General features: G+C 39.8%; 1 protein-coding gene across 1 annotated transcript in view; it reads right to left on the bottom strand.

The window, feature by feature from the left end:
* Positions 1-19,321, bottom strand: part of LOC111601126 — a 153,057-nt gene that overhangs the window by 102,052 nt on the left and 31,684 nt on the right. Inside the window, exons 2-5 of the mRNA XM_030225782.1 lie at positions 16,296-16,406; positions 7,578-8,471; positions 5,867-6,154; positions 5,569-5,730 (exon numbers count right to left, since the gene is read on the bottom strand). Coding sequence (XP_030081642.1) covers positions 5,569-5,730; positions 5,867-6,154; positions 7,578-8,108 — 981 coding nt within the window. The 5' untranslated portion in view covers positions 8,109-8,471; positions 16,296-16,406. The remainder of the gene's footprint in view (positions 1-5,568; positions 5,731-5,866; positions 6,155-7,577; positions 8,472-16,295; positions 16,407-19,321) is intronic.

The following is a 19,321-nucleotide window of genomic DNA, read 5'->3' as shown; positions in this document are numbered from 1 at the left end:
TCGTGTTGTCGTCATCGCATTTGTTATTGGCTCCGAATGAACTCCGTCTGCATTGTTATGGCCACATACACATTTGATATATGGCTCATGAAAATTTGTCGGTAACTTTGATAAATTGTTATGATTTTTTCTCCCAATTTCGTTGTTGTTTTTTGAAGGGGTGTTGCCTTGTTATTTCTTCGTTTTTACAATGTTTTCATTTTGTTAATTATCGACTTTAATTGTTAATTTAAATCACGAACCGGCGAAATGAGATTAACAATAGCGAAAAGTGAAACTCGATTGAAGACTTCGCCCCCTCTTGATAATCTATCCACGTCTGCTGCCCGTCTCCTGATCTTGACTCTGAAATGCTCTTATGAGCTGTGGGTGTGTTTGCCAAACAATGTCAAGTCAAGTCAGGGAGAAAGGTTTTCTCAAATTTCGATTGGATTTGCCAAGAGGACGTTCGATTTGTTTTCATTTGCCAAAACTCAAATTGAATTGTTTTCATAAATTGATCTGGAATTTGTTCGCTGATTGATTCGATTCAAGTGGATGACGGAGCGGAGGTATGTAACATACTTGTGTATGTGAAGAAGGCCTCACTAAACGAAAGTTTAACGAGTTGATAATCTAGATAACAGATCAAAAACTAATCGAAATACAGAGTATTAACACACAGTTTTTTTCTTTAGGCTATCGATATGTCCATATATAAAAATAATCTATAATCTATAAAATACTTATGACAACTAATATAGATAAGGAACAAACTCAAAGATTACTAAACAGTTCAGAGTTGAAGATTTCGTTTAAGATTTATCGATAAGTGCCTATCGATAACACATATATCTCGCTCAAGGGTTGTCAGCCTGTAAATCAACGCATTAATAAATATTAAATATATATATATGTAAACTACATCAGCACTCGCACTCGCCTTTAATGGAAAGTTGATTTTAAGGTTCATTTGCTGGGCCAAACGAAAGTGCAACGAAATCAAAAGATTTTTATAGCTAATTCGGCAATATTTTATTGGTCAGCTGGCGCATATGCTGGACCGCAGGCAACTATATTGGGCTGCAGCTACTTGATTGCAATGGAGCCGCCGTTGCTGCAACTTATTGGGCGAAAGGTTTAGTTCCAGCAATTGTTATGCAAATCGAGTGCTGAGATTGCGGAGGACATCGACGACGACGGCGACAGCAACAATGGTCAGTGGGTAGAATTGGACAAACAACTGGCAAAAAACAGATCCAAATCGAATTGGCGGCGGCTTTAAATTATGGCCGACATAAAGCCCAAACTAGCGACAAACTCGAGCACTTCCTGGGCGCCCCAAAACTGGAATCTGGCAATGCACAGCCCGCATAATCAATTGTCATTGTCATTAGGTTATAGCGGCCTGGCCTGGCTTGGCTTGGCTTTGGCATGGCCAATACAGGCGAACCACCTTCACTTTTCTTGTGGAGACAGGGAGAAAAAAGCAAAGCGTACCTTATACCCTATATGGAGGTGGGCAAAAGGGTCGCCTAGCAAGCATAAAACCAAACATTAAAACTATATATATCTTGAGGCAACTATGACTGACAATCATATATAACTCATATATATAGTACAGGGTATCTCTTAGTCGATCATTTGTTTTCTATGAAACCCATAGTAACATGGCTGTTCAATAGTAAAGGCACAAACATACAGAAGTTATGCTTAGAAAATATTTATCCCAGGGTATGTCATAGTTGAGCACTATTTTCAAAATACATTTTAAAAAATAAAAACAAATATTTTACTAAAGGTCTATTGAACCTCAACTCACATAGCAAACAGTAAGTGCAGTCACTAGTATAGGGTATCTTTTAGTTTATCAAGCTTACCAACTATTTCTGTAATTTAGCTACTTCGAAGTGAGTTTTATAAGCAATTGTGCATCATATACTTGTTACTAGCATAACTACCACTAATGATGAATGAGTATCTCTTAGTCTGGCATTTCTTTCATTCAATTTTGTACCCTTAATGAGCACAGAGAATGTCTAGGCCTATCATATGTATGTAAACTAAAACAATTCAAACATTCAAACAGTTTAAATCGTATTCAAGTAAATTGCAGGGTATTTCACAGTCAACCTAAGTGTTTTTAATACGGCTTATCTTAAGATTCATAAAAGTTAGCTTTGAGTGCATCCTAGGGTATCTGGCAGTCAAGCAACTGTGTTAACAATTGCGCATTTGTCCATTTTTGGACCTGGGCCTTAACAGAGACATCCTTGTTAAGCTGCCACGCGCAACATGCTTGTTGCAACACGCTGTGGCAACCAGAACGAACCGTGGCAAAGATTTCAATTAATATTTGGAAAGTTCGCATTTGGCAGTTTTAGTTTTACCCAAGGGGCCTAGGCCTAGGCCTGGGCTCCCAGTCCCCAACTCCAGTGCGTTGGGAGTTTGTTGTGGGACCAGCGTCGAGGAGCAGCAGCAGCTGGCCCGCATCCAAGCCAGAGCCAATGCATCCTGCAAGCGAGCCATGAATTCATATTTCGAAAGATAATCAGCCGTTGGCTGACAAATACGTATACCCTGTATGCAGAGCAGAGTATGCTGGCAGAGGGAACTTGCCTAAACATAGATAAGAGAAGATCGTTAAGAATTTTCCTTTACAATACTTTGAGCATGTCTCAATTATTATTAGAACTAACTATTCATGTCGTGTATAGCTTGTTATATAGTAGTCAGTGCTATAACTAAGGCTGGCATAACAAAAGTCTTACCACACAGGGTATCTGCCAGTCAATCATTTCCCATTTGCATCGACCCGCGCCTTTCCATTCGCCAACGGCTGCAGTAAGTGGAGTCCAAAACGAATGCATCCTCCACATTGACAACTGCTCCAACTGCAGGTGTGGATGCGACAGCAGAGGAAGTGGGGCCAGTTGGGGGTAGCTCTCGGGACAGGGGGAGCTGCTGCTGCGTGTCGCCTGCCAAACTACAATCGACAGAGACAAACGCCTAACAACTTATTGAAAATATGTTTAACCATTTTCGGGCAATTGACATTTTGGCTGCCGGCTCAAGAGTTCCTCTCTAACTACTCCACCCCTCCCCACCCTTGTAGCACCCGCTCCCACCCCCTCCACTCCTACAGTTGCCAATCGACGACGTGACAAAACAATTGTCGTAAATCAGTGGGCCAAAACGGAGGCGATGCACCGAAGCAAGCCGATTGCAATTTTTTGTTTCCTTTGCCAATGCAACAAACATATTTTGCCTAACAGTTTGCATTGTTATTGTTTGTTGTCTGTCTGTCTGTCTCTTTGTTGTGTGTTGTTGTTATTTTTGGCTGCTGTTTACTTTCATTTGGCTCGTGGCCCGTGGCTCGAGCGCTTTTGCTGCAAATACCAACAGCTGCGGGTGGGAACTATAATCCACATGCATCATATGAGCTGCATCAAGGCGATCAGATCGAGGCCTGCTGGATTCCGCTTAAATGGAATGTTCAATTAGCGAGAAATAGCACAACAAATAAAAGTAAATAAAAGGCATTGTTACACAACACTTTGACATAATAGAAAAGGCAAAGGAAAACTATTCGAAACTTTTCTAGAAAAACAAAGTTATTTAAACTGAGATTTTGTGGTTAAGTGAAGGTTAAGCATGGGGAAACCCAGTTGGAAAATGTATTAAAAACTATTGTAGAAAGTATATTCTAGCAGTAACTGTATAAGAGTATATGTAAAGCTGTGATTTCTTAATTTACTTATGCCATTTATTTTTTTTATATTCTTATATTCAATGCATCTCTGCCGCCAAAAACGTATGTATATAAATATGTTTAATATTATGAGCAGCGAAGAGGAAGGGATGCACTGCACTGCTCGGCTTGACTCATCAACAAGAGGTCGGGGATGAGACTGAAGAATCGCAGCAGGCAGGTTACGCTTTATATAAGGCCCGCGACACACTCCAACTGCAACTCCAACGTGTCTATTCAGAATCGAGCTCAACTCTTGAGTCTTTCTCTGGGTGAAACTTTAACTTGATTTTAATGTTAAGCGAGAATGTTCGAAAGATGCTCTCTAAGAGAATACCAAAACTACTCAAAAATACCAAATATACCAAATATATTGCTGAACGCTGAAAATTCCCATACAAAGCCTAATTAATGTATAGCTTGAGAATAACTGCAATGTTAGATGATTGATAACAGGGAGAGAGATAGAGAGAGAGAGACACATACAGAGCAAGAGACAGAGAGAGAGGGGGAGAGAGAGAGAGGACAAACATACTTAGTCAGATCGACTCATTACGTCATTCCGATTAATACCTTATGAGCTTTCAAATATTTGTCACGCCTCCCTGCAGCCTGCATTTATTAACTTTAGCTTTTCTGCAATTGATTACAAAAAATTAGATTTTTAACAATTTTTTCATTTAATTATTCAGGCGTAAAAGTTGTAAATTGTCTTGACTTGATTCTGCTTTTTAGCTAAATGCAAAACTTTCTTATATAATACATACTCTCCCTCCCTCTCTCTCTCTCTCTCTCACATTCAGACAGCTATCGCATTATCCAGACAGCTGTCTGAAGCTGTCATGGTCATGTTCAATCAGCTCCAAAATGCTGCACAGCCAAGCCCCAAGGCTAAGCTCGGCAAGGCAATTGCAGCTCTTCCGTCTTAGATTTATGTTCGAGGCCCCCTTTTTAGCCAAATAGCTCAGATAGTTTTCCACAGGCTTTGCCCATTGCATAATTCCCATATACTATGCATACTTTACACACATATATATAAATATATGTATATATATAGATAGATAATAATCCCCCTACCAAAAAGACATTAAACAAAAGTTTTGAAGGTGTTGCAATTACACTGACGTCCGCTTCTGCAGGCAGAGCTCAAGCTTTGGGCTCTATCAGAGACAGACAATAGCTACAACAACAACAACTTGAATTTTCTTACAAGCAATTTTCACTTTTTAGTACTATAAATGAAAATGAAAACAAGTTAACATTGTCTAAGGTTTACTTTTCGAGAGGAAGTCGTGGTTGCGAGGGGGAGCTCAATCATTGCCTTAGTTACACAATCTCGCACACTCTGAATAGCCAGGTAGCTGCCCCATGTGGCAGCCTAGACCAAAACTTTACAACTTATAAAGTCAAAGTCATTGCAAATGAAAAGCAAAATGAAATGCGTGTAATTTTTCTATTCACTTCGTTACACTTTTACCTACGATTAGTATCTCGACGTCTTTTTTTTTGACTTGTTATCAACTTTGTGTATCTCTCGCTCGCTTTGAAGGTTTTTCTTGTTGCTTTGAGAGTTTAATTTATTGGTTTTCATATTATAAACGACGGCATTTTGTGAGAAAATTATACAAAAATTTAGAGCTCCAATTACCGTGGCTTACGCAATACAGTTTTTGCATTTAAAAACTCAATTAATAATTAAAATTAATTATTTCCAGCGATTTCTACGAAGCTCTCAGCTCTCAGCTCTTGGCAACATGCAGCTGCCTTACGCATGTTGCGGCAACTTTTGCGCCTTAAGCTAGGCAACATACTCAAAGCAAATAAACTATAATACTTACCGAGTGTGCTGCAAGATGGCGCTGCAACTCCGAATTACAATACAGCGTCAGTTCCGATATAGTTGGCGCATTTTCCAATTTATTTTCCATGTCGCGTAGCCAGCGACGCAGTTCCTTAGGATCCTCACACAAGCCTTCCGGGCGCTGTGTTTCATCCAAAATCTACAAATAAATAAGAATTAATAAATAAATTAAATTTAGCACACAAAGGTTTGCAACTTGGCTAAACAGTAAACAGTTTAGCACATTATGTAAGTTGCAGCTACCGTCCGATAGCTGGCGCTTTCGCTCAACTCACATGTAATTGACTGCCTGTAAATTTGGACTCGCGTGATGTTGGCTGTGCCTCCTCAATCTCAAACCGCGCCTCTTTGCACGTATCGAGCAGGTTTGTGTCCATAATATAATTATAGTTCGTTTGTATGGCCGCCCAGAGGTCGTCTTTGCCCGACGAGCCAAGCCCCAAGGTGGCGCTACTGTGCAGACTGGTCGAGCTGCTGTGGCTGTGCCCGCTGCCCCAAGAGTAACGGTGCATTTTGTTGTTGCTGCCGCTGCTGGAGCACTTGCTGCTGCTCTGTGAGTTTTTCTGCAAAGAGAGAAATAGGCGGATCCATTGTTGTTGTTATATTGTTGTTGTTAATAAATAAGTAATTTGAGCTGCCAAATATGGACGCGATATGCTTAGCCATTTTTGGAGCCAACTCCTACTGAGCCTGGCCCCCCCTCCGCTTGACAATGCTCCAAATTGCAAAGCGCGCGCAATTAATTAATGAATTTTTATTTGTGCGAGCAACAATCAAAAGAAAATTTCCTATTTACACAGCTTCGTCAGGCTTAAGCAGAAATCAAATTGAAAACGTACTTTGATTGAATGACGAGTAATTAATTGCATTGAATAATCGAGAGTTGCTCTCCCTCTGCCTACCCATAAACAACTCAGCTTATAAAAATGTAAACCGCTTTCAGCTTCGCTTAAGAATGCGCAACAAATCGATAAATCAAACAATTGCCAAATGGCGCAATCGATGTTCGATTAATTTGCAAAACATGCGGAAATGGAACGTGTGACTTTTGCGAGTGCAAAGAGCTGCACAGAGTAGTTGAGTGTGACTATGGAATGCTCATAAAGTAGAGTAATGGTTATTCAATTTTGAGCTATGAGAAGTATTTTTAGATTTTCATGTATAATTTGAATAGTTGGAACAGTGGAATTGATCTATTCACTGTTACTGTTCACTGTTATTCTATCAATTTTCATTTCACTGCTTCCATTATTGGAACAGCGGTATTGGACAGTCATTATTATTGTTATGATCTAGTCATTTTCAGTATTTAACGGTTTTAATTAATGGAACTGCTTCAGTTATTGAAACTACGGATTCGAAATGTTCCTTAACATAACTCCACTGCTTCAAATTATTGAAATATTAATTTCTGCGTCTCTCCTCAATCTCTCTCTTTCTCACTGTCTCTCCCTATTCACATCTCACGCATCTATTGTATATCAGAATTGGCACGTTTAAATTCCTTTCATTCTTCTCAAAGCCTACTCACATCAATTGGAACGTTTTGGCATATAAAAAACATATATAGCAATTTAACAACCGTTACATATGCCTCTCACCGTCCATATATATATCTCTCTCTCTCTCTAACATATTTGCGCGCATGCTAATAACGAAATTAAAATTGATTAATAATTTATTAAAAGCAATTTCCGTTGACGCTGGCGACAAGAACGAGCTCAAGAATTCATATTCTAACGGCAACATGTCATTGAAGTCATGAGACCAGCTCCAGCCTCTGCCCCTGCCCCTGTCCTTGCCCCTGTTTTCCTGACCCACCTGTCATGGCTTGAACCAGCTCAACTTGTTGGCGTGTGGAACGCAGCATAAGAGAAGCTGACAAAGAGAGGGAGAGCAAGGCGCCACAAATATTTAACTCTCAATTGGAAATTTATGCGCGCAGCGTAAACGAGATACCTGGCACCACCTGGCAGCCGCACTTACCTTGAGGCTGTTGTAGGGTCGCTCCAGATGAAGCTTGGCTTGTATGACATCACGCCGCTCCTGCTGCAGCTCATCCGCTGGTAACGAGGTCATCGATTGTGATATTTTCATATCATTGCTGGCAGCCCCACCGGCCACACCACATCCATCCACGCCCACGCCCGCACCACCGACGCCACCAACACCACATCCAATCACATCCAACATGTTTAGCTTTTGCTTCTGTTTTCTTAGCGAGCTGCTGCGACTGCTGCTCGCAGATTTCGTTGCCGATTTGGTGGTGCGTGTGGTGCCTAATGCTGGCATGACAAATGCAACCACATCCTCCACTCTTATTGTTGCTTTAGTTATGTCAGTGCTTCCGTTGCTGCACTGCATTGTGATGGCCGCTTTATCAGTCTCTTGGTTGCTAAATGACGTCTCCTCTGTGGCCACGGCCACGCCCATTGCCACCGCCACCGCCACCGGCTCTGCGCCTATCGCCACCTCATCCACGTCAGTTCGACTTCGCGTTTCTGTGGCAGCTTCCATGCTGTGGCGCTAATTGTTTTTGGTTCCGATTTCCATGTCTATGTTAATTTAATTAATTTGCTTAAAATCTGCTTTAAATCGTGTTTCGTTTTCGTTGTTGTTGTTGTTGCTGTTGTTGCTTTTGTTGCCTTTCGTGTTGTTGTACTTCAAAATGCATAAATTTGCATGTCTGCCATCGCTGGGCGTTCCATTCGTTTCATGCCAAGCGTTCCGCTGTGCTGCTTCGACCTTTACGTTTTATCTTATTTTTTGGAGTCAGTTCCAGTTCCTGGCGGGATTTTTAGCTCGTTTTTCCGTTCGTTTGCTTTTTATGCAAAATGTTTTTTTGATAAAAAGAAAATCACAATTTAATCGTTAATTTCACTGTAATTAAAAGAGAGAGAGAAAAGCGTTTAACGCGAATTAGTCTAAAACACTGGAAATTGAATCAATTAAACTAAAATTTCAAATGAATACATATATCTATATATGTATATGAAATGCTTAAATTAACAAACAGCTGAAGCTGCTTTGCTTGAAGAGGAAGTAAGAGATCAGTGAGCAAATGAATATTATGAATACTATGAATATTTACAAGGAAATCAACAAAATCAGCGATATTTGAATTGATGAGAAGCACATAGAAAAATAATACATAAATAAAGAGAGAGAGAGGTAATGGAAGGGCATGAGTGAGGTAGTCAGACAGAGAGAGAAATATGCTTTATAAAGAGGACAAAGAAAAGAGAGAAGAGACAGAGACAGCGAGAGGGAGGGATAGGGGAGTGGGTAGAGGGAAAAAGAACTACTATACTCTCTTGTCTCACAGACAAAGTTACGTAGAATGGCAATAAGAGAAAAAACGATATATCTTTATCGAAAAAGAATTGAGCATGGGAAATCTAGTCTTCTAGCTAGATTCACACGCAAGCAAATAATCAAACTCGTGGAGCAGATTGCAACATTAAACAACTCTTAAATGGCTGCACAAATTAGTATTTGCATAAAGACTTTCATATCTGTTTAATCAACATTTGCCATACTCGTGTAACAAATATGAACTTATGGCTCACATAACACCCACGCAGCAGCGGTAACTGTAAACAGCAATTAAAGCCAACTCTGACTGACAACTACATAATTGCAGTGGAAGGCCAACGACTCGAACGCCCAGAAAGAGAAGCAGAAATATTACTTAATTCCAAAAGAAACAAGCAAACACTCGCCCAACTGACCAAACGGGGGCGTGTATAGGGGGCGGTGACAGCAGAGTTGTCTGTCTGTCTGTACGTCTAACTGCCAAAACAATGAACACGATTCTAATCGGGAGCAATCAAATTTTCATACGAAATTAGTCGCGAAAACACTTGTGGGCCATATTTGTATGCAAATCGAGCCAAGCTCGGTTAGGCCAGCTCCGGCTCGATCCGAAATTGGCTGCAAGCGTTTATTTAGCCACTTAAGATACCATGAAACAGCAGCCAGTTAAAATAGCAGCAGCCACTGTTAAAAACAATAACAGGAACAACAATTACGCATATGTAGGAAGTAAATTTCGGTATAGACTTATGGAATACCCTGTAAGTTGGAGAAGGAGAGAGAAGAGAGAGAGAGAGAGAGATATGTAATACTATATATGGAGAAAGAGACACAAATAGAGAGACAGAGGCAGAGGGAGACAGACATATGGAAGACAAAAGACGAAGGTAACTACAAAGAGTTAAGAAAGAATGAGATCAACTGATATATACAACACCAAGTATTAACAATATTTGCCACCCAAAATATACCCTGTAGAAGCAATGACAAAGGGGCTTATAAGCGAAAACTGAAAACAATCGCAAAGTAATCCACACACACGAAAAGTGGGCGGGAGGCGTAAAGTTGTCGGCAACTGTCTGGACGGCGAGTTGAGTGGGTGGCTGCTGCTGGTGGTGGTGGGGCTGAAGGGGCGTGCCACGACACACAAATCGACGTTAAAAGCAGTAAATAACGTTTGCCAGCCATTATAATTGTTGAGAGCCGAAAAAAAACAGGAGTTTGGCCCGCGGCACAAGTCGAGTCCGCGGGGCCAATTTAAAAAAGGCCTCGACTTGCACTTTTTACAGTTGTTTTTGATTTTTTGTGGTGGTTCTTGTGGTTTGTTGGTGAAAGCGAAACTTTAAGTTACAGCCAAAAGCGGCCTACACATTGCCAGTGCAATGGGCAAATGAATTGGCCAAGGCAATGGCCAACATCGTTAAGCGAATCATATAAAAAGACAAACATTTGCACATATATACTTATGTACATACATACATATATACACAGATAGTAAGGTATATTATACTATATATAGTATTTATGGCTTTGAGCCATGAGCTGGTCGCACTTCTTGGCTAGGCTTTTAGGCTTCAACTTTACTTTTAACAGCTCGCCAAACACTTTGGCTTAGTCACTCGAAAAATAGTCAAGAGTGAGTACCCCTACCTCTAACCAGCCCCCTGTCTCTTTCTCTCTCTCACCCTCTCTTTAGTATTTCCATGCAAATCACGCCATTTGCATAGCACTGAAGAGGGCAGGGAAAACACATCCGTCGTTGGCCTGTTCGCTCTGTGTTCGTATTTATCCATGTCCAGGCCATGACTCATTGAAAAATAATCATAATTTTATGGCTTGGCTTAAAGTGCTTCTGCATTTACTTTTCGGACGTTACATAAGGTGGTCCATTACCTAATCACATAATTAATCGTCGAAGATTGCGACGAACATAAAGAATCTGCAGAGCCGCGAAAGATATGAAATTGATTTGAGCAAAAGTAGAAACGGCTGTGAAGCATCTGTGAAATCTTTTACATACTCATACAAGAAAATAAGTGATGGTTGCTCATATGTATTACTAATCCAATATTAATGAATCTTAAAGAAGCGTCAATTGTATGCTCAGCGATTTGGACTAGTTTTCAGATGCAAAAGGTAATTATTCTAAAGGTAACTCAGAGCAAATTCACATCACACATTCTATAAATTATCACCACACAGGCATCGATCAGTCTATAGCAAAGTCTGTTTATTACATATTTATATTATGTATTAGCTCTGCAGAAAACCTGCTCACATTTGGTGTATTAAATATTATCAATGTGTTGTTCAGTAGTAACGAACCAGCAAAGCTATATCAATCCCATTTAGATATTACGATATGCATATGAAAACCTTTTAATACTCTTATAGTTTAGCTGTGCTCTTCCACAGCAATTAATAGTTTCGGATTCCCAAAACATTAAATGGATTGAGCTGCCCAAAGCTAAGTCCATTTCCATTTCAGTGTTAGACCAACTTGATTTGCTTAAGTTAGAGTTAAAATGGAATCAATCAGCACTGATAGTGTTGTAAAACATAATTTATTGTTAATATGACAAGCAACAAATCAAGCACTTAACCGAAAAAGCTATGCAAATTTTAGCCGAGCCAAAGATGCGTTGAACACAAAGGTGATTTAACCTAATGCCCCTTCACAGTTGTCATGTGCTGTATGGCTGGAAGGGAGCGAGAGGTGCGCACCTGTCTGGCGTTACATAACACTGGACAGACAGGCAATAGATGCGGTAATAAACGACTTAATTCCAGGAAAACTTTGCTTTCGCGGCCCCCAAACATGTTGAACACATATAGAGAAGAAGAAGAGGAAGAAGACGAAGAAAAGAAGCAGTAACCAAAGCACACACGCGCTCGCAATTAATAAACAAAGAGATAAAGCCAAAGGGCTGCAGTGCGAGGGAGACAAAAGACAAACATAAAAGAGGACAGCAAATATTTGGCTAGACACAAAAGCCACAAAGCGCGACGGAAAACCTTTGAAAAACTTTACTACAGAAGAGTTGGGAGTTGTGGTCTCTATTTAGTTGCATATATATAGAGAGATATTTCTATATGCGTAGCACAAAGATAACCTCATAAATCTGCCAAAACATTTCAAAGCAAACAAATACGTTCACAATAGAACTTACAATGGATACGCAAATTGAATGAAGATGAAAACAAACTTTCGTTTTCTTTACCTCAGATCATTTATTTTTTTTTATTACCTAATATGTACATTGCTGCGGAAATATATACTATATATATACTATATATAGCAATGTCAGTTCAAACGTTCTCACGCTAAAAAGTCAAGCAAATAACTCACTGAGTTCAAAGCCTTTGTGTGCGGGCACTTTAATTGAATTGACTCAACTAGGGCAACTTTTGGACGCTCGTGTCTTATATAGTTAAGATTAGATAAGAGCTAAAAAGTAAGAAATCAACTCTGGTACTTAATTTGCCATCGAATTTAATCAATCGCAAAAAAATTTAACTCTGCTGAAAGCTCAACTACATATATAGTATATAGTAAAGCTGTTCCTACTTTCATTCTGTTTGAACTTATCAACAATTGAGTCATCGAACAGTTGTTGAACGCTAAGCAACTTAAAGCAAGAGTGAATGGAAGAAGTATAGCAACTTTGATAGATACCCTGTAAGAAGTTCAGCTATGAGCTTATCTCATGCTAAAAATCTCGTAAGAAAGAGAATTTCAGCTTTGGTAAGTTGGAATTACCTGACTTAGAAATACCCTGAACCATGCGCAAAACTGCTATGGCAAGCGTCTAGATGGACATGACTGGCTAGATCTCTGAGTGAATTCCAATTTTCAATAGCTTCAGAATGAAAAGATCAATTTAAAAAATTCTAATTTCCTTATAAAAGAAAAAGATCTTTAACACAGATATTTTGTCATTGTGATAAAGACTCTTATTCTCTTTTTAACCAAACAATCGAAACTATTTTATCAGTTTTAAAAGAAAGAAGCAACAAAGTGACAACAAATCAACTATTTCGAATAGAATGCCCATATTTTCATAACATATTATAGATAAGATAGCCAAGCAGGTAGATAAAATAATATAATAAAATATACTATACTATTACATTGGAAGTTATAGACTCCGGTGATATAAAACGGTAATTGGAATGATTCCACTCTTTCGAGAAGTTATCTTTAATCTGCTAAAAACTTCACTTCACTTCATGACTTCATGTTTACAGAAACGTCACACGTTGCGTGACAAAGTGCGCATACCCCACTGTAGCAAACGTATAAATAGCCATGACTAAGCTTCAATAGTATTTCAGTTAAAAACTAGACAAAACGACGACGACGACGACGACGACGACGACGACTCGTAGAGGTCGACAACAGATGACGACAATTTATGACAAACTTAGCATAGACCACATTCCACAGGCAGTTCGAAAAAGATATATATATATATACCTGTGTATATATAATATATATATTGCATAAATTATCATTCTATCTGTGGCAATTCTTCCAAGAAACGTTTGCGACGCATTTGACCAGCTTTGTCCAACTGAATCAAGTTGGCCGCGAGGCAACATGCCATAAATTGTTAGCCAGTTGCAGCAGGCTGCAACAGCAACAACAGCAAGAGGCAATGCAACACCTAATGAATTGTTAACTGCCTGGCAACATGTTTGCCAGAGTTGGACACACGTGAAGCTTTTGTCGTTTGTTATTGCCAAATGGCCAAATTGCAGGCCATGCGCCAATGACAATAACAATAACCATATTGACTTGTATAAAGCAACAACAACAACAATTACAGAAACCACAACAACAACAACAACAACAACAACCGCAATGTACACGATTCCAAATGCCGTGCAATCACAGGAAACCTTTTGCAAGTCGGGGGGCTAGTTGCAGGGTATTTTTAGTGGGTTCAAGCGGCATGTCAACCTCAGCCACAAAGCGACCACAAACGAACGACGACGACAACAACTTGTGGCCCACCTAGATAACCAGAGCATCAATGCTGCCAAGGGAGGCGAAGCGGCCAACAAAGACAATGAATTGTTAATTTTTTTCACTATTTGTGGTCGCTCGAGCTAGTTTTTGGTCAACATTGGAGCTGAAGTAGAAGAGGAAGGGGAAGCAGTAGGAGATGTAGAGAAGGTGACCGCAGAAGGATCCTCTTAAATAGTAGGGTATAGCAGAGTTTGAAGCCATAATGCATCAATAAATACACTATGTATACAGAGAAGTGGGAGAAGCCATAGGGGCCAAAGGCAGAAGAGAATCTTTAAAGAAATTATGAACAGACACAAAGAGAAGCGAATGAACACAACGAAAAGGAGAGGGACTAGAAGGAATTTGAATTTGGAACAGGAATTACTATAAGGTGGAAGAGATTGAGCAATGAGCTGAGCGGAAGAAAGGGAGGAAACATACTAAGACACTTGACTATTGTCTGTAGTTGGATTGATATTTGATTGCTTTCTAATTCAAACTACCTTATAAGCTAACACATTTAGTCTAGGGTGTCTCAGCTAAAAGAAGAAAAACATGTGGCAAATGTCAACTGAAAATGAAAACATTGCGAATTCTTAGGCCCACAGTCGTTCGTGGCTCATGACCGCCTTGCGCCGGCCCCTGCCACACATGCAGCAACATGCAAAAATAAAATAAAAAGGCACCAAAGGCGACTTACAGACTGTAAAAATATTTGTAACCAAAAAGGTGGGAAGGTGGCTGGCCGACGTTATATGGCGACATGGAACATGGACACAGAGCAGAGCAAGAAAAGCCACCGATAGCGCAGCAGACGGGGGGCCTGGCGGGCGCCACAAACAGAAACAAAAGGAGCGCTTTTTTTTTAAATATTTTTTTTTTGTTTTTCATTTTTCTGTTTTTCAGCTGATAGCTGTTAGCTGTTGGTGCAGAGCAATTAGAGAATTGGCCCCATGGCAGACCCACATGTAGCAGAAAAACGAAAGTTATCGAGCAACGTGGACAAATGTTGAACACATGCAAACAGACGCCCCAAAACGAGCACCTGACTGCTACAGCCAGCGCCACCCAGCCACACCCCCTCTTCTCCTACCTCCTTTTTCTGCTAACTGCTTGCTAATCGCCAAGTTTTTTGTCTCTTAGTTGACCAGCCAGCAAATTTGTCTGTACAATTTATAAACACATTTTGTGGTTCCACATTTTCCACTCATGATAAATGTGTCGTGTTTTCGTGGTTCGAACAAGTTGCCATTTATTCTGGAATCTATTTAAAAATGGGCTAAGAAAAACCAGCTAGTGAGTAGCAGACACAGTGTGGCCCCGCCTCGCTGTCTCGCTGTCCGCCTGTCCGCCTGTCCGACTGTCCGTAAGGGAAGTCGTTTGTTATGAACCGACGACAGGTGGCGCGGCTGTAAATAACTCCCGAAACTAAGTCCAAAACAAGCTACCAAATTAGCGGTCTCTAGGCAGGCGAGCATAAATTATGGAACAGAAAACGAGCGACAGAGCTGATTAGGCTACTGCTGGAATGTCTCTATGGGGGCAGCTGGAAAATACGAATTGGGAAAGCCTAAGAGCTAGACGAAAAACAATTGACTTGAGGCAGACTTGGCAGCTTCTAAAGATGACAAACGGGCAGAAAAGCTTTGTTACCTACTTAGAAGCGAAAGAGTTGGACTGAAATGGGTAGACATACAGGCAGGGAAAGAGAGGTGGATGGAGATTTATAGTTGGTAAAGATAGAAATAGTGAGGTAGAGTAAGACAGAAAGAATAAAGAAAGAGATATGTGGAACAGACGGGGGAGCTAAATTTAAACAGAAAGAGAAAGAGAAGAGAGATATAGAAAGAGATAGGTTGAGCTGAGCAGAGAAAACTATTAATAGAAAGATAATGAAGTATCTAACATGGAGAGGAAGGAAGAGATATCCAGAGTAAGGAAGTTAGAAAGAAAGGAAGAGAGAGAGAGAGAGAGAGAGAGAGAGAGAGAGAGAGAGAGAGAGAGACAAAACTACGCCAGACGAGAGTCAACAAGCGGAATGAGAAAGATCCTTCTATTGGGTATACAGACGCAGGTGAAACAGAGTTATACGAGGTACACAGCTCAGTTCCCGCTCTTTCGACAAAGCTGCTCGTCAATAGACACACATTTTTCAACTCCGAAAACCCCATTTAATTTTCCTTGACCCAAATACCCATTTAACGCCAACAAATACAGCTTTTTCAGTTAACCTATTTCAATGTCAAGTGCATTGTGCATCAATGCAAACATCATTATCGCTTTGGCCACTAGCTAGCTGGCTGGCTGGCTTAACGCCATTGTTTCCACGGACAAGAGCTGTATTAAAAACAAATTACAAAGTTAACCAAACTCACATTAACTCCAAGTGTGAAAAGTGACCAAAACGTGGTTGTTGCTGTTGCGGCTGCAGTTGTTGCTGGCTCCACTCCAAAGCAAATGTTGTCGGATGCCTTTCAATTCACTTTCTGCAATGAGAAAAGCGTGAAATGCGTGTTAAAAAGATAAAATTGAAAACAAATATGCAAAGATTATGTGAAAATGTGTGCAAATGAAAATCGAATGGAGCGGAAACATGCTGAGGCCAAATGACAACAAACTAAAATTGTTAACGTGATTTTATTAGCACTTGGCCTGGGCCTAGGCCCCAATTGCATAATGCTCAGCCGCCAGCCAGGCGAATGCTGGCAGAAACTAAGCCATAAAATGAAAAACTTTTACCCATTGGCTGCTGCGTCAACATTTGTTTAGCAACATTTTTATGGCAACCTTTCGCTCGAATGATAAATCAACCTCAATCTCCGCCAAAAACAAAAAAAATGTAATTCCAACTCCCACAACAGCAACAGCAACTGCAACAAAAATAAACATAATTCCTCAAAAGAAAACGTCGCACGACATTTGCTTGCCGCTAAATAATTTTCATTGCTTTAGTTTAAAGTTTTCCTTGGCTTTTCCTCTCGTTGTGGGCGGGGGAGAAATGCAAAGCTCAGCTTAGCTCCGTTGGCCATAGCAATTCATTATCATTAATTATATTTGCACTCCAGCATGAAAAATGCCCGGCAAGTCGATTAAATTGAAAACAATTTGCCTGCAAATTTCAATATTTCTTTCGTCGTTAGCCGTTAGGCCAAAAAAAAAACACAAAGCAAAACCCAAAATCGACCCCAAAACATGGCCAAAAAAAATATGGCCCATAAAGCATCAGCGAGGCCAGAAATCAGCAACAACTCGCCAATAACAATTTATTGGCCATATTAACCCCAGCGAACTCTCTCACTTGTCGACGATCGCAGGGGGCGTGCAGCAGGCAGTGCTGGGGGCGGGGGGCCGGCGCGTGCAACAGCAACGGGGCCAACGCGATCGATGCGAGTTGTGAAAATATCATTTACGGCCAATTTGTAAGACAAAAAAAAAATGGAGACGAACAAGGAACTGCACGACGAAGCTTAAATACTCTCGCCGTTCTTATTTGGAAGGATTCTTAGTCTCTATAATTGAGTTGATATATGAAGCCTCATGGTTTAGTAAAGTTAGTATGATATTTGAGTTGTAATTTATATGTTAGCCTATAATATGGATTTATAGACTAAATCACAATATAATACAGTTTGCTTTATGAAGATACAATTAAACATAAAGGATAAAGATGGTATGGGTAGTAGTGTGTTATAGTTTTCGCCTGAAGCTGGTCTCTTGGTTATCTCTATAATCTAAATAAATCGTATTTCACATATAATTGAATCATTTTACGTAATCCTATTGTTATTGCTTACAAACGTCAGAGTTAAATAACAATTAAACTGAATAATAAAACTGTGAAAAGCATACTAAAAACTCTAAATAGATCGAAATCGATTTGATCTGCTACAATTCAAAGCTAAGAAATAGTTGTAATGCCCATTTCATTGTTCAAATGGCCAATAAAACTGAAATCCCAGCGAAATTTTGCACGAACAACGCGCGGGCAAAACAAATCAAAGTCGATTTACTTTGGCAACACCAACTATAGCCGCCCCCCTCTCTCTCTCTCAGTCTCTTACTACCTGGCTCTTTCTGTCTATCTAGCCTTAGCACTCTCGCTTTAGTTAGCTGTGTGCGCCGTGGTCAAGTTGAAGTCGGAAATGGGCACAATCGCCATCGCCGTCGATCGTCAGCGGTCAAACAGCAATTGGCCAGAGTTGGCTGCCAACTCGTAATGGCCAATTCGACGACGTCAACATCTTCGGGCGATAATTGGCTCCCTTTCCCAGCCAAGTTAACCGTATGATTGGGGGAGACTAAAGACAAGGCGCGCAGGAAAAATCAGCAACAATTCTCAGCTTATATTCAGCAGGCCTGACATCTTAAAGATTTGACATAACAGATTTGATATATGCGGGCAATTTATATATACATATATATTGGTAAAAAGAAATCGTAGGCAGTGCGTATGCAGCGCGTATGTGGGAATTTCAGGTGTGTGTGGCATTCAATAGCTCTTGCTGGGCTCTTCAATCAATTAATTACTGAAGGCGTCATAAGAGCTCTTCCAACCAAATTGGCTATTAAAAAGAGATTAGCCGGAAGATTGAATGAAAATTGATAATTAAATATATATGAAATCAATTACTAAACTAATAAATGGAAATTTTGCAGAGCTAAGCTTAAATTAGTCAGCATATAGTTGAATATCAATTAATGAAAAAAATAAAAATCATTAATTAATAAAAAAGTAATTTAATAAAAATATTAAAAATCAAGTTGAGCTCTGCATGTTTTAAATGGCATTTGTATAAATTTTATGAAGAAATAAATATAAATATAATCCTTAAGAGATGAAGTTACGTGGATAACGAGATCTCATTTTGACTATGTAAATTTTTGACGTGCTTAACTTTAGATCGTGTTGGAGTTGATCTCTTTATATTGTAGATCTGGTTTGCCCAGGTTCTGGAGAGTTGGAAATACTGTGGTTTCTACAGTAATCTAAATTAATAGAAAGAATATATCATCATATAAAATTGTGCAGAATTATTTGATGTATTATGAAATTCGAAGAAAAAGAAAAATTTTTGTGTAAACCAATCTCTAAGGTTAATTATTTGTATCTAAAAATCTAAGCACTTTTTAGCGCTCCGATCTCAGCCAAGCTTCTAGACACGTACCCCTCACCTCACCCCTCACCTTATTCTACTGCATAATCAGTGCTCAGCTTTCACAGGCACAGCAACATTTGAAACAATGCAATCTCATATCTCTCAACTAAGGTTCAAATAAACAGAATGAAATTCAATCCGTTCGCTGACTGCAGCAGAACGCGGAACCAAACGCGACAATGACAGAATAACAGCTGTGGCAAGCGTCAAGTGTGAGCAAAAAGAAAGAAATTCCACTTATTTTT

The sequence above is a fragment of the Drosophila hydei genome, unplaced genomic scaffold (assembly GCF_003285905.1).
Source record: "Drosophila hydei strain 15085-1641.00,03,60 unplaced genomic scaffold, DhydRS2 tig00008140-arrow-arrow-pilon, whole genome shotgun sequence".
NCBI lineage: Eukaryota > Metazoa > Arthropoda > Insecta > Diptera > Drosophilidae > Drosophila > Drosophila hydei.
This window is presented reverse-complemented; position numbering and strand designations above follow the sequence as displayed.